The sequence below is a fragment of the Siphateles boraxobius genome, unplaced genomic scaffold (assembly GCF_051911475.1).
Source record: "Siphateles boraxobius isolate OS27281-9 unplaced genomic scaffold, OSU_SipBor_1 48, whole genome shotgun sequence".
In the NCBI taxonomy this organism is placed as follows: Eukaryota; Metazoa; Chordata; class Actinopteri; order Cypriniformes; family Leuciscidae; genus Siphateles; species Siphateles boraxobius.
In genome coordinates this window covers 6754271-6769710 of record NW_027509119.1, presented here as the reverse complement: position 1 = coordinate 6769710, position 15440 = coordinate 6754271, and the positions used below count along the sequence as shown (strand labels likewise).

The following is a 15440-nucleotide window of genomic DNA, read 5'->3' as shown; positions in this document are numbered from 1 at the left end:
CAACATATGATCCGAATTCCTGAAGAAGGGCTTACGATAAAAGCACATGCTAACCCGGGATGAAGTGGAGGCTCCCATGCGATGTCCAGTGCTGATCTTCAGCAAGTATCGGTACTCAGCGAAGGGATCATTGTCCTCTAGCACAGTAATCTTCACCTTCAAAGAATATATCTTATTAGATCATCACATCATTTTTTAGAAGAATCATGTTAAAATGTGAGTATCAAATATGAGTCATCGGGCTTTTGAGGAGTGTTTATTTGTTCATCTCTAAATTATCATTGTATTGAATTGCATTATATGTTTCGCCCCCACAGTAAAACTACATAAAACTAAGCATTTAAATATCATATTATTGGGAGATAAAGAATGATAACTAATATGTATATGCATTTGTATGTAAGTTATATACAGTATTACTTACTTAATAACATTAGCTATACTGTTACAAATACCTGATTGAATTGAAATCTTTATTTCAAGCCATTTAAATATCAGCCATTCCCCAAAATTGCATATTTTTTGCCCCTGAATAAAACTAAGGTGTTATCTTTCCCATTTGAGAATGAGCTCCAAATTAAGCATAAAAGCCTGTATCAAATATGATACAAAAAAAATAAAACATATGTATTTTTTGTTGTTGTTTTAGATTTTGTTTTTAAGGTTTTAATAAACTGTTCCATAAAAAAAGAAGATTTTTATGACTATCAAATAAGGGTTCAAGGGGTAAAGAAAGTAAATAGGATCAATTCTTTTTCAGCATTACTTTAAAACAAAGAATTAATGGTTGGCTAGGCCAGGGTCTAGAGACTATAGATGCAGTAAAGTTAGACAGACCTTGGCTTTGTCCTGCAGGTCTTTCCTGCGCGCCCATGCCGCGGTCAGGATGTAAGCTAAGAAGATAGACCCGATAAAGCACACCACCACTGGGTTATTCGCAAAGTTTGAGAAAAGCTCAGCAGACTTGGATGGATCTACCGTATTGGGCATGACAAAGAAACTGTTCCCAAAAAAGGTTAAATGGGTACACAGGCACTGAGTAACTTCTGGAGTCGTTTTAGGGCCAACCTAAAGAATAAAGAAGAGTGTTATCTCACAACTAAACTATTGATAGATAAGGCCTTGTTAGTCTTTAACTGATAGACGGACGCAAATTGACTGATAGCAAACGTCATTTACATTTCATTGATTCATTGTTTATTTGAACTTCACTTAGGCCCTATTAACATCTGGTATTAGGATGCGTTTTGGTCGATCGGATCACAAGTAGAGGAGGGAGTTACGTTCCCGTTTACACCTGGTGTTTTAATCAGTCTCTCGTATCCACTTTCACCCACTTCTGTCCGGATTTCTTTGAGGGAAGGGTCTATGGGCGGGTAAATGTATGGGCTTTTTCAAACCTTTGTATCAAATGGATTAAATAAGCTTGCGTAATTTACATATGAACGTGCACGGAATCGATTGGGAAAACACACACCTTTAGTGTCTGCTCTGACGCTCCGCAAGATCACGCCGAAAGCTGTGATTGTGTGTTCGAAATCTGGAATGGTGAGAGACCATTGTGCTTGGTACGTTTTTCATTTTCAAACCAAACTTGTGTCTCCAGCCGACAAAAGTTTAAATACCGTCTGGCTAGCTCAAAACATTTTAGACCCCGTTTACATCTGTATTTAGCGTCGTCCACTTGTGATCCGACCGACCGAAACACATCCTAATACCAGGAGTAAACAGGACCTTAATATTAGTTCAGAGGTCAGCATAAGTTTCCACCTTTGGCACACAAAAAGAAAAAGTCACCACTCACCCTACAGCCATAGTCACTCCAGTTGGATCTGGTTTCTTCCCAGAAAATGCACTGAGCAGTAATGGATGTAATTGTTACTGATGCATCAACAGACTTTACGCCCGGAGGAACAACAGGTCGTATCAGGAGGAAGTAAATACCCACATCTATTGTCATGTCACTGGGGCCCAGTACCCATGTGTACCTTTGGTCTGAATGAAAAGATTACAAAAAGTACTAAAAAGTGTTTGTTGCAGCTCCAATTGTTAACAACCCATTGTGTTGTTTCCAGCAAATGACTCACCTTGTGAATTTCCTTGTTGAGGAAGTGTAACTTTGGCCACGTGGTTTTCCTCAGTAGGATAGTTCTGATAACCCAGCAGTACCACTAGTGTTAACTCTTGAGAGGGACGTAACTTTAAGACCAGAGTAATGTTGGGCGTGGTTATATTGATCATCGAAGTGCTGAAGTTTCTCAGATCTAGAACTGAGCTGTTCACTGCTGTGTCCAGCCTTGGTAAAAAGATCTGGAGATTGACCGAAGTGAAATTTTTTCATTTTTCACCAGTAAAATGGACTATTTACACATTCTGATTACATTAACTTTGATAAGTGTAATGTTGAAGTAATGATGTTAAAATTCTTTCCTCTGTCCAAAAGCATGCGCACTCAAGGCAGCTTTTGAAGTAAATTTAAAAGGGATTTTCATATCAGGTTGTTCTAAACTTTGGGTAAACAGAATCCTGGCTATCTTGCTTAACGCTGATCATAATTTACCCAGGGTTATCGATTACTCTTGGGTATTCAGGGGTATAATGTCCATTTCTAAACCCTGGGTTAAAGGTGCAGTATGTAATATTGACAGTTAGCGGATTAAGGTCCAAATTTATTAAATTGGGCAAATTAGCATGAGAGCACAAAACAAAAAAAGTGACGGTGGGAATAGAAAGCTCTGCGGTTGATCTACTGACGACATTCAAATAAAAAAACACAGACATGCAAATACCAGTAAATTGACTAGCAGTTACCTTAGTAAATCACGTTGCATGATTCATTTAAATACTCTCCTGTGATAAATTTTTCGTCTGTAAGGGACACTACTACAAATGCATATGCAATAAGGTCACCCGCAAAAATAACACTGTCCACACCTTTTCAGCGCTAATTTTTCACTGCGTGTCTTTATTACATCCTGACAGTAGTTTTTAACGCCGAAATAGAGTTTTCGCTGGAGCTGTTAGTAAAATCTGGTCCAAAATATTTACTGCAGTCCAAATTCAGAATATTAGAGAGAGTTATTTCCCCTGCCCCCTCCTCTTCAGACTTCACGCTCACGCGGGTTGCCATATATTTTTATATAGCATGTTAAAATTGTCACTTTGTGAGGGTGAGCAAAAACGCAGAGTTTGTGTCTGTCCCTTTAAATGCAAATGAGCTGCTGCTCCCGGCAAGAGGGCGGAGCTTCAACAGCTTGTGTCCTTTTACCTCATACAGACACGCACTGAAAATTTCAAAAACTTTTAGCCTTTATGTTCAACCGACATAAATCAGACAATGACGGAGAGACTCAAGAAGAAGTGACAACATGTAGAATGCAACAGGACATTTCTGAATAGTTAGTGGATGAATTTATGTAGCTTATGTGTCTTTATCTTCTAGTCATTGATTAGCATATTCTGTATGCTATATATTGATAAGCATAATCTATAATTCGCGTTCCAAGGGGCGGGGTTTATGTCAATTTAAGGGTTAGTGATGTCACTAACCTGAGAGGAAGCTTGTGTAGTCCCTATAATCGTTTGTTGTAGTCCTTAAAAAACAATTTCTTTAAAAGAAAATATCTCCCTTTGCTTTGAACTTTGAGCATTGCAACTTTGCAGATGTTTATGCTCAAACAGCAACATTTCACACTAACTAAAGTTAGAAAAGTGAAATCATGATCAACCATCCCTTTAACGTCCGTACCTAAAACAATGCGAATATAGTGTTGGCAGCACAATCTGATAGGTAGCAATTGAGACAAGATCAGGTCTCGCTGAGGTCGGGGTTCATTGATGTGCCCAGTGTTCACAGGTCAGCAATATGACTTTGAGAGACATTCCAGATGTCGAGTATGGAAAAATCTAAATTCCGAGTTGTTTATAATGCAGCATAATACGGCACTGTTTCACACTGTACACGTTTGGCACCACAATGCGAGTTAACACCACAACAACAGTTTCATAACCCCAGGTTAAAAAAGGTGCTAACCACGCTTGAAATGTTTCTTTACCCCGTTTAGAACGAGAAGCGCTTTTGAAAACTTATTTCCCCAGTTTCAAAAATTACATTTACAAGTGAAGTTTACCATTTTTTTTTTTTTGTAATTCCATTTGGTGATGCTAGTGGCACATAAATTACACACTGCACCTTTCCAGTTCCAGTTACTGTCAAGAGGTCATTCGTATTTTTACCTCAATCTCCTCAGTGAGGTTTGCCACGGGAATTCCAGAGCCGTCTGTTTTGGAAAGGGACAAACCAGCCACAATACTATGAATGGGCTGACCTTCAATCCATGGATCGATGTTAAAATGTATCATCTGTGAAACGAGAACAGTGTACTGTATTATATGTGTAAAGTAACTGTAGTACAGCATATAATAAAATGGACCCTAGACGTATATTATATCATTGTTATTGTAGAAAGGGTCAAAACAGGTGCAATAGGATTTCAATTGAAATCCTGAAAATAAAGCAATGTGGCTCAGAGGAATATTTCATTTCAAAAGGTTGCAAATTTGAATAATTCCTGACTAAATGTTTTTGAATAAACAAATTAAAATTGTCTGCTGTACATCAGCAATAGTGACATATTTAGTTGCACTTTTAACTAATAACTTTTTAATGGAAAAATGAAATGGAAATGAACACAGAAATCTTAAACTTGCTGATGTTTCCTCAACAAACTTGATTAAATAATCATATGAAAGACAGGAGGGCTATGGCGCAGGCCAAATAAATGATCTCGTTTAGTCTTGTATTGATGTTTCACGGCTTGTGGTGAATGAAAAACGCTCACTTTCACATCCACTGGCTCATCTACAGGAAGTAATACATCAGAGCCCAGATTTGGAAGCTTGAAGCTGGCTAGACTGTTCTGGAAACTGAAAGGCTCTTTCTGGAGGTTAGGTGAAGATAACCTAACCAGAAAAAAAAATCCAAACTTACACGAAATGTTGTCAATGCTCAGTTTTATTTTCACTGATCACGGTGATTAATTAAACTCTGATTGTCCTACCTGTTGACGTAAATATTGACATTAGCAGTGCTGATGATTTTGGGCTCCAGATCAGGTAATTTATTTTTTAGCAGCAATGTCTGCACATTGTCCATTGCATTGACCAAATAATCATAGATGTCAGACTGAAAGGCAATGAGAATACATCAGCAGATTTCTTCACTTACTTAACTGTTTACATGATAGCAGGTAGTCAAACCTATAGTCATTAACTCGTGCAAACTGCTAGATAATCTTGGATCAGCAACAAAAAAGCTTCTGTGTCATTCAGTTTAACATGGACTGAACAAAATTACTCTATTATTTACTTACTAGTATAGTATATTACTAAATAGTATATTACTCTACTATTTGCATCAACTTCAAAAAATATTCATCTCTCAAATTATATTTTTTTTGGATCAAACCTTAAAATTTAGATATATTTAAATCCAAAATATATATTTTTTACCTCTTTGTCCCTATTGAAGGCACCAAGAATGTGACTAGAGGACTCAACGAGGACTCTGGCTATATCCGTTAGTGCAATGATGTTATCTGAAGTCAGATTGATGGATGTGAGGGATTCACTGAGAACATTTAGTATGGAACCAGCAAGCTCCTGTGAAAGAAAGGTGCCTCATCAGCCATTATAAGTAACATTTGATCAAATGTTTAATGATGTGTTTGGTCACAGTGCTTACCTGAGCGTTAACGTTCACTTTGCCCTCATCTTCAATGATGCTTTTCAAAGCATCAGCATAGAACTGCAAATCGGTGGGTTCCCGGAGTGGCTCAGAGTCTTCTAAAATTGAACCTATATCTGAAAGAAGTTCCTCTTTGACCTGCAAGTGGGACATGGATAGTTGGGAATATATATTGGTGAGGGAAACGACAAAAACACCTTTTTCATTGCCACGTAGCACTAGTGTAGCCAGAGAAGCGTCTCTGGGTGTGCATAAGAAAAATTGGGTGTGCCACATTTATTGTCAAATTAATGTGCAAAAAAACTCGGACCCAGCTTATCACTAACTTTGCAGAATAGACTGGGCTGATGTGTAAAACTGGCTTGCCACATAAACATAATACTAGGCCTACAGTATATAAAATATAACTCAGGGCTCAACATTAAGGCTTTACATGAGCTTGTCCTTCGAACAAGTAAATCGGCCATTCTCTTGTCCAAGTAAAAATCCAGAAATCGGTTTAAATGTATGCTTCATCTTTCATTTTAAATTCTTAGATTTGATCAATAAATTCAATTGAAATAATAAGACACTATGCTGTTACCAATCAAATTAATTAATTTACACTGAAAAATTACAACTGCATTAAATAATGTTATGAGATTGTTTTAAATATTTTTTGAAGATACAAATATGACATATTGGAAAGAATGATAGCCTACTTTTAAACTCGAAACTAAACCACAAGTAGGGGGCGACAGGTGACCGTATTAATGAGTGAGTTATTGAGTCATTTATTCAAATGATTCGTTCAAACGGCTGAATCATTCAGGAATGAGGCAGTTATTTAATGGGTCATTGAATCTTTGATTCAATCGATTCATTCAATGCGCTGAATCATTCAGTAATGCGGTTATGTTTTCCGGTTAGCTGCGCTGTGGTTCTGCTGTTATCTTTGTTTTGAACTATTTTCGCTGCTCAAATAGAACAAAAACAGTCAATATTGTGTCTAAAATGTAAGTGACTTGATATTAATTACTTGTTTATTGAACTGTCATATGAAATCAGTGTCATAGATATTTTCAATCGTGATGGTATTCACCACTCTTGGTCACTGTGATGTTGCTTAACTGTATCATATCATATGTTATAAATATAAAAACTCCACATTAATTTTTTAACCGCTCTATGTTCATTAAGTTTCTTTGTGTGATCTGCGTTCATTTGTTTCCATTTCTCCTCATGAGTTGCGCGAGCCTCAACAGCACAACCATTACCAGTCAGCGGCTGTTTGCGGATTGGTTGGCACTTGGCAGTCAGAATGTCGGCAGATATTTTTTTTAACGATAATTATTTAAAAATTAAAATACATTTAAATGTACAAGAGTACTGAGTGAATGGGTGAATGAGAGGCAAATATGTAAAGCGCTTTGGTGGCCATTGGGTCTGTGAAAGCTCTATATAAATGCAGTCCATTTACCATTTACAAAAATAGTCCAAGTTTAGGAAACGTTTTTATTAAAACTTTAAAAAAGAATTCTGCATCTATTTTAGGTGTGCCAGCTGCCACTGTGGGTGGCACCGGCACACCCTGGCACACCCGTGGCTACGCCAGTGCCACGTAGGTCTACAAATGAAAGGATGTTCACTTCAAGATGAAAATTCTTTCATCATTTACTCACCCTCAAGTTGTTTCAAACATTTATGAATTACTTTCTTCTGTTGAACATAAAATAATGTATTTTGAAGAATATCGGTAACCAGACAGTTGATGGGCCCCATTGACTTCCATAGTAGGAAAAAAAATACTATGGAAGTCAATGGGGGTACATTCTTCAAAATATCTTCTTTTGTGTTTAGCAGAAGAAAGAAATGCATACAGGTTTGAAACAACTTGACGGTGACTAAATGATGACAGAATTATCGTTTTGAAGTGGACTAATCCTTTAAGTCTTGTTAATCTTATCTCTTTCATCATTTTTACCTCTTCTGTGTCGTCTGCTCTAGTTTCAGTCAATTGTTTTTTGACGTCTTCCTTTAGCTGATTCTTGTCTATCTTTATTAAGGAATAATCTATGATGTACTCCCCATAAGAAGTTGCTCCATCTTTTTGGCCTAAATCATACAGAAATAATTATTAGATGCCCTTTGTACATAGATGTAATCAATTGATTCTGTAGTCAAAACTTGTGAAATCCACGCACAAGTCACCACTACGAGGATGTCCTTCTTGAAAGATCTAATCGTTTTAGCTTTAACTTCCAAATTGTTACCATCTTTTTCTTGTTTCAGCACCTTTTTGCCATTTTTTAAGCAGTCTTTCTGCGAAAAAGCCAGTTATTATAAAAATTAGAGAAGCATCTGCATATCATTGCAAAAGTTAAAAAGCTATAGAAATTTGATTTAGTATATATAATAATATTGAAAATAGCATCAATACATACATTTGAAATAGACTGTACTTACATCATTTTCCTTCAATTTACTGTCTGTTTCCACATACCAGATAGTTTTCTCACAGTCAGGGTTTTCTAGGTTCAATTGGATTGTCTCGTGGTTATCATTTTCACAGTTTGAGCAGCTGGGAGAAAATACAAATACATATCCACTTTCTTCATAAACTCCATCAAAAAAATGTATAAAAACCTCAGCAAGTAAATGAAACTCTTTTTTGGTTATATTTTCATGGTCCAGTTTAGACATTTTAGACCAGTGGTCCAGTTTAGACATTATACTAAGTAACTTTGCAACTACATGCCAACTAACTCTCATTAGAGTATTAGTAGACTGTTAGGTTTGGGTTAGTTGAATAAGTTTAAGTCTATTTGCAAAATTACTTAAAGTCAATAGCATGTCTGTTGGAGGATCATCAAAATAAAGTGTTAGCAGATATTAAAGAGGCAGTCTAATAATGTAATGACTGAAATTCAGGGGTGTGAAGTAACGAATTACAAATACTCACGTTACTGTAATTAAGTAGTTTTTTTTCAGAAATGGTACTTTTTTGAGTAGTTTAAAAATTGTGTAATTTTACTTTTACTTGAGTACATTTTAAGTGATGTATCGGTACTTTTTCTCCGTTATTTTCCTTCTGTTTGTGGTCGTTACTCGTTACATGCTTGTTTTAATTTAATTTTATTTTCATCCATCAACGTGATTGGATCGAGTAATGGGTCTCGTGACTGTCATCAAATAAAATTAAGCATAGCAAACTTTAACCTCCTATTCCTGCTGTTACTCGTGACTGCTGTGGAAGTGCATTCTTAACGGATCAATTCAGTCCAGATATCAGCGTCTTCCCATATGCTAATAAGGTACATTTTACATTTCTGCTTAATATGATATTTATATAGGCTGGCCTGTCTACAGGGCCTAACATTTGGTCTGAGGTTGGGGTTATTGCGTGTAATTTTCCGTATTAGCTTAAACGTTACCTGCTGCTCGTTTGAAGAGACTCGCGCGAACTGCTGCGTAGTGCACTGCGTACCAGAATCGTTAAATTCGTATGAGGCGCGCAAAGGAAACTCCGCCTACAACTTCTCCGCCAATTTTTTTTAAAATATAAAATTAGTTTGTATTATTATTGTTAGTGGCAAGGGTGTATGTGTCTGTTTCATTTATTATAATATTTATAATAATTATTATTATTATTTACAATTATCAGAAATGGGCACAATACATTTTGAGACAAAAGGGGCAGGGGCGTGTCCCTGTGCACGCCACTGTGTGTGTGTGTGTGTGTGTGTGTGTGTTTGTTTGTTTGTTTCTTTTGTAAAAGTTTCCTGGATATAACTTCCCGATTTAATGCACAATATACCTTACAAATTATATTATCAGCATTACAATGTGAGTAAATGTAGCCGTGTAAACAGGAATGACGCCACCCTTCTAGAACAATGTGCATTTACGTTTAAATTGTAACATATTTAATAGCATGGAATTAAAAGTGTAATTAGTGTTAGCTCACTATCTTAGCCTTTTCCAGTGCATTAGGTGAGGTAATCTGATAATATTAGTGATTCTCATTTATCAAAACACTAACATTGGTACCGTTTTGGAGAGAAATTGGGTATTTTTTAGTCTCTCTATTTAACCCATCACATGGTGTGTGATGCTGAACTATCATATGAGTTTTTAAAGGTTTTTGAATTCTTTGCACAGTTATGAATATTGATATTTTAAGTGCAACAATAGCATGCTCAGGCCCAGTGGCCTTTCGCATAATTTTAAATGCTTTTCCCCCCCAAATAATATGATTTAAATGGTGATGAGTGTACTGATTTGATGCATTTTAAAAAGATGGATGATAGATATTCTTCAATCTTTCTGACAAAGAACTAAATATAATGTGAATAACAGTATGTGCAATTTTTATGTATTTATAAATTGTAGTGCACAGTGTTTATTATATGGGGTAGAATCCGCAGCTCAGTACTCACTACTCACTACTCATGAGTACTTTCAAATAAGCTACTTTTTTTACTCTTACTCAAGTAGTTTTTTGGACAAGTACTTTTTACTCTACTCACACTACATTTTTTGGAATGCAATGGTACTTTTATTTGAGTATGTTTTTCCAGTACTCTTTCCAAATGTAGTTGCAAAGTTACTTGTAGTTAGTAGAATGTCTAAAGTGGACTAACAAGATAAAGTGTAACCCTTTTTTTTCCAGAGTTTAAGGTAATGGAAAATAAATGTCCCAAAAATGTGTCTTACCGGATGTTCAAAGTGTCTGTATCCTCTACATCATAACAAATCCGATTCTCATCTGATTTCTCCCTTTTAGCCCTTTTGAGAGTGACCTGTCTCAGAGTAGTTTGATACTTAATAAAGGTTTATGAAAGCGGCATTTCGGGATCAATTTTAATAATAAATTCATCCGTTTCCACATTGAAAATGACTAAAGGACTAAAGTAAAAATTGATAAATAAAGTAATGAGAATCCCTGGAACTATTACATAGTTTTTTAAGACAGAAGTTTATGATTTTCAGTAATTCAATATTGTAACTAGAAGAAAAAAAGGTTCTCCAATTGCTGGTTGATCATTTTTATAATAACCATTTTATAGTTCATAAAACTTCTTAGAGGAAAGTTGTCATCATGACAAAATAAACCTTGACAAGCTGTTTAAAGACCCTTCGTGAAAAATGTTTAAAGTGAATAAATAAAAGTACAAAAAGTACACAGAACAGTTCAAATTTGAAAAATCAATTTGAAAAATCAATTTGATCACCTTAACATAAGAATCTTCTCCACCATCATCTGCAGATCTTTTCACAATAACACCAGAGGCTTCTGCATTACGGAAAATATACATTATTTGGTGAAACAGTCATTAATCAATTTGTTCATCCTAAACACACAGGTCTTCACCTATGGGTTATTTATTAGGACAAATGTAAACAGGTTTGCTTCTAAAACTTCAATGTCTGTAATATATTAATAGTCTGAAGGAACAATAGGAGTATCATTAAGTATGTTCCTCTATCCACCTTATTTTTAATATGCAGCCATTTGTAAATTGAATGTGTTTAAAAACAGTCCACTATTCTTCTTGATAATGCAAACCAGTATTTATCATATTATTTTAATTTATTATCGTTTTTATCGCTAATAATAAACAATATGGAAAATTCGTCACATATGTACAAAAATCATGCTTTAAATATAACATAATTAAAACAAAGTCGTAATTATGACATACTAAGTTATTAGTTACATACTAAATCATGACATTAAAAAAGAATGACATACTAAGTCATAAAGTCTTAATTATGACATACTAATATATGAGATAAAAGGCCAAATTATATGGATATGGTATGAAAAAAACATATGAGATTAGAGGAAAAATTATATGTCAATGCTTTTGCATTCCCCGAGAAAGTTTTTTGCGAGAAAACAGAAAATTTACATCATTTTTTAAACAGCATTGACATAATTTTTTCTCCCATCTCATATTTTTTCTCTTAAAATTACGACCCTCTATGTCATAATATTACTTTTTATGTCCTAATTATAACTTAGGGCAACACCTTATTTTAAGGGGACAGTTACATGTTACTACATGTTTATTACTATAGTAATAACAGTAAATTATGCATAATTACAAGTAACTAACCCTAAATCAAATCCTAACCGTAACTCTATAGTAAGTACATGTAGTTGATTAATATTACTCAGTACTTATTTGAGTAAGTACAATGTAACTACATCAGCCTTAAAATAAAATGTAACTTGACTTATTATGTCAAAATTAGGTTTTGCCAAAGCACAATTTTTTTTCTCATGAGGAAGAAATGGGCTTTTGTAAAAACTCACTTGTTTGTAGCGCGAATAGATTTACTGTATAGCCATAATATCATAATAATTATGATTCACAAAAGCATGATTTTTGGACTTCCATTAAAATATGCTGGCTTTGTAGCGCATATAGTTTTACCGTTTACAGCACGACTATTTTTTACTGAAAAAATAAGGTTGATACTGTACGTTAGAGAATATAAAAGAGCTCTCACGGCCTTTGCAGTGGTACTCCACAGACAGGTAACTTCCCAGGTCAGGACACGGCTCTCCGGAAGATGAAACATCTGCCACAGCCGTGCAAACCTGCTGTCCGTTACACAGCTCTTGGAAGGCAACAACAAACCTCATCAGTACTATTCATCACTGTAGCCAATCAAAACAGCATTACTGAGATGTAGTAAAAGAATAGATGCAGAAATTCTCAATGGTTTTTAAACACTAAGCACTTTGACAACAACAGTAAAGTACTATTGAAACAGAAGAATCATCTTCACAAAGAGATTGCCTGAATCCTCTGTAAATATTTATGTTCACAAATGAATATGCTCACAATTCTTTAGCCTAATTATGAGACTTTTTCAGGTCCATTAGTTCCTATTGAACTATCAATAAATTGTTCTTTTTTTCCAAGTTCGCTTTATGAGACTTTTTCAGGTCCATTAGTTCCTATTGAACTATCAATACATTTGTCTTTTATCCCAAGTTCGCTTTATGAGACTTTTTCAGGTCCATTAGTTCCTATTGAACTATCAATAAATTGTTCTTTTTTTCCAAGTTCGCTTTATGAGACTTTTTCCGGTCCATTAGTTCCTATTAAACTATCAATACATTTGTCTTTTATCCCAAGTTCGCTTTATGAGACTTTTTCAGGTCCATTAGTTCCTATTGAACTATCAATAAATTGTTCTTTTTTTCCAAGTTCTCTTTATGAGACTTTTTCAGGTCCATTAGTTCCTATTGAACCATCAATACATTGGTCTTTTTTTCCAAGTTCGCTTTGTTTTCCAGCTTTACATGTGTTATGATGTAATATTAAACCTAAACCCTACATATTCAGGTAAAAGAAAGCTCATTGAAGCTCTGTTTGCCTTTTAGATTTCATATTGTTTGCTCTGCATTCGAATTAAAAGAAAGAAGTCAGAAAAAGAGCATCAATTCACAAGCACCACACAAAAGCACTTTTTGTCCTTGACAGGTGGAGACACTAAGACTCATTAAAGGTTTAGAAATAAAAGGATGCTCTCGGATTACCTATATGTACTAAACACCTGCAATGTAGTTTCATACAGTGCATCAGGTGCTTTGATACCATGGCACTGAATTATTGCGCCATATTTATGTATTTTATGTAATTTTTTTCCCAAATGCCAGAAAACTTAATAACACTAGATTTTTGGTTTGTTTTGGAACTTTTTTGCCAGTGTCGTCCAGTACCTGCGACTAAATCCCGCACATCGATCCAGCTGCACTGCTGTGGTGAAGTTGTGCGAGAGCTTGACATGTTGTTCCTGCAGTAATGTGGCGTCTTTCTGCCGTAGAAACTCTCGTCAACCTCGATCACCTGATCTGAGCCACACTGCAGGATAGTGCTGTCCATACACGACAGAGAGCGTCCCAGTTCTACAGAAACATTGTTAAAACTACATTTTATGTTTCTAGTAAAAATGCCTTTATAATGTTCAAATGAACGTTTTTTTTCTCTCAGGCATACAATTAAGATACCCAAATGTCTTTGGAGTAACATTGTTTTCTGTTGTTTTACACGTTGTAAATAATGAATTTATTTTATTGGTGTAACTTAATATAATTGGGCTTATTTATAATACTCACTTTACAGAACTAATGAGCATACTAATTCAAAAACGTCCATTATTTTTTATGCTTAATTATAAATACTATATTAAAAAAGAAGAAAAGCGTAAAACACACTAAACTCAAATTAAATAGAATCTCTGACAACATTTACTCAATATAAGTAGGCTTATTCATACATTTATACATACCGTTACTTGTCTTTTTTTAATTTGTGTGTTGGGAAAGTTACTGGTAACACTTTATAATAAGGTTCAATAGTTAACATTAGTTAACTACCTTAGATAACATGAACTACGAATTAACAATACTTCTTCAGTATTTATTAATCTTAGTTAATGTTAATTTCAACATTTACTAATACGTTATTAAACTAAAAGGTATTTGTTAACATTAGTTAATGCACTGTGAACTAATATGAACAAACAATGAACAGCTGTATTTTTATTAACTAATATCAACAAAGATTAAAAAATACTGTAACAAATGTACTGCTCATGGTTCATATAGGTTAATACATTAACTAATGTTAACTTATGAACCTTATTGTAAAGTGTTACCAAGTTACTTTAATAAGGAATGCATTACAATATTGTGTTACTCCCTAAAAAAGTAACTAATTGCGTTACTTAGTTATTTGTATGGAAAGTAATGTTATGTTACTTTTGCATTGCTTTTTAATGCCTGGGCTGGACTTGGTTGTTTGCTTTATTAGAAAAAAAAAATCTATTTTTGGCAAATGCAATCGCCATTTCACACCAAAAGGATAATAAAGTTCAACACTCTTACTTCAGCAAAAAAAGGAAACACAAATGTGATGTTATCATGTTTACCTAAAGTCATTCTTGCTTATATGGCTGAATTGGATCATCAAAGGTCTGCAGCAAAGACTTTGGTTAATAAAGTGAGATTAAATACATAAAGTATATTTGTGTTACTTAACATGTTTTATTACTGCGGGTTCACGTGATATTCTGAGTTTGCAATTCACTGTTTTTATTCATTTTGAAGAATACTGCATCTGTTTTTCTGCAAGTGAGATGAGTAAATGCTCACATTTAGTCTAGAACTAAGAATCATGTTCACACACAGCGCACACAACGCCTCTGCACTTACTCAAGAGTTCTCTCAACATGGACAGGAGAGCTGTCAGTCAATAAATGGGAAAAAGTAACATGTGTTACATATTTGAAAAAGTAACATATTTTGTTGTAAAGTAATCCGCTGTGGTTATTGGGAAAAAAGTAATCTGATTACATAATTCACGTTACTTGTAATGTGTTACCCCAACACTGAAAACTAATGAGCATACCAATATATTAAAATACTTATATTGTTATGGTTAATTATATATAAATACTAGGGAAAAAGTGTAAAACTCCCCAAACTCACAAATTAAGTAATATTCCTGACTACTGTTACTTGTGATCTTCCGGTGAAATCCAGAGTGTGTGTTGATGTGGCCACAGCTGACTACAGTTACTCAATCTAGTCGGACTTATTCATATTACATACTTGTTTTTTTTTTAGTTTGAATAAAACAAACGAGCATATAACATTTTAAAATACTTTAAATATTATTAAACATATCTATAT

The 15440-nt window shown here is 34.6% G+C and overlaps 1 protein-coding gene across 1 annotated transcript in view; it reads right to left on the bottom strand.

Annotated features, from left to right (window-relative positions):
- The window catches only part of pkd1l2b (polycystic kidney disease 1 like 2b), a 31306-nt gene that overhangs the window by 14807 nt on the left and 1059 nt on the right, over positions 1 to 15440 (bottom strand). Inside the window, exons 3-18 of the mRNA XM_077201807.1 lie at positions 13467 to 13652; positions 12245 to 12355; positions 10960 to 11021; positions 10442 to 10527; positions 8192 to 8306; positions 7930 to 8047; positions 7710 to 7840; positions 5744 to 5884; positions 5512 to 5661; positions 5061 to 5185; positions 4842 to 4962; positions 4237 to 4362; positions 2088 to 2310; positions 1805 to 1995; positions 838 to 1068; positions 55 to 156 (exon numbers count right to left, since the gene is read on the bottom strand). Coding sequence (XP_077057922.1) covers positions 55 to 156; positions 838 to 1068; positions 1805 to 1995; positions 2088 to 2310; positions 4237 to 4362; positions 4842 to 4962; positions 5061 to 5185; positions 5512 to 5661; positions 5744 to 5884; positions 7710 to 7840; positions 7930 to 8047; positions 8192 to 8306; positions 10442 to 10527; positions 10960 to 11021; positions 12245 to 12355; positions 13467 to 13652 — 2219 coding nt within the window. The remainder of the gene's footprint in view (positions 1 to 54; positions 157 to 837; positions 1069 to 1804; positions 1996 to 2087; positions 2311 to 4236; positions 4363 to 4841; positions 4963 to 5060; positions 5186 to 5511; positions 5662 to 5743; positions 5885 to 7709; positions 7841 to 7929; positions 8048 to 8191; positions 8307 to 10441; positions 10528 to 10959; positions 11022 to 12244; positions 12356 to 13466; positions 13653 to 15440) is intronic.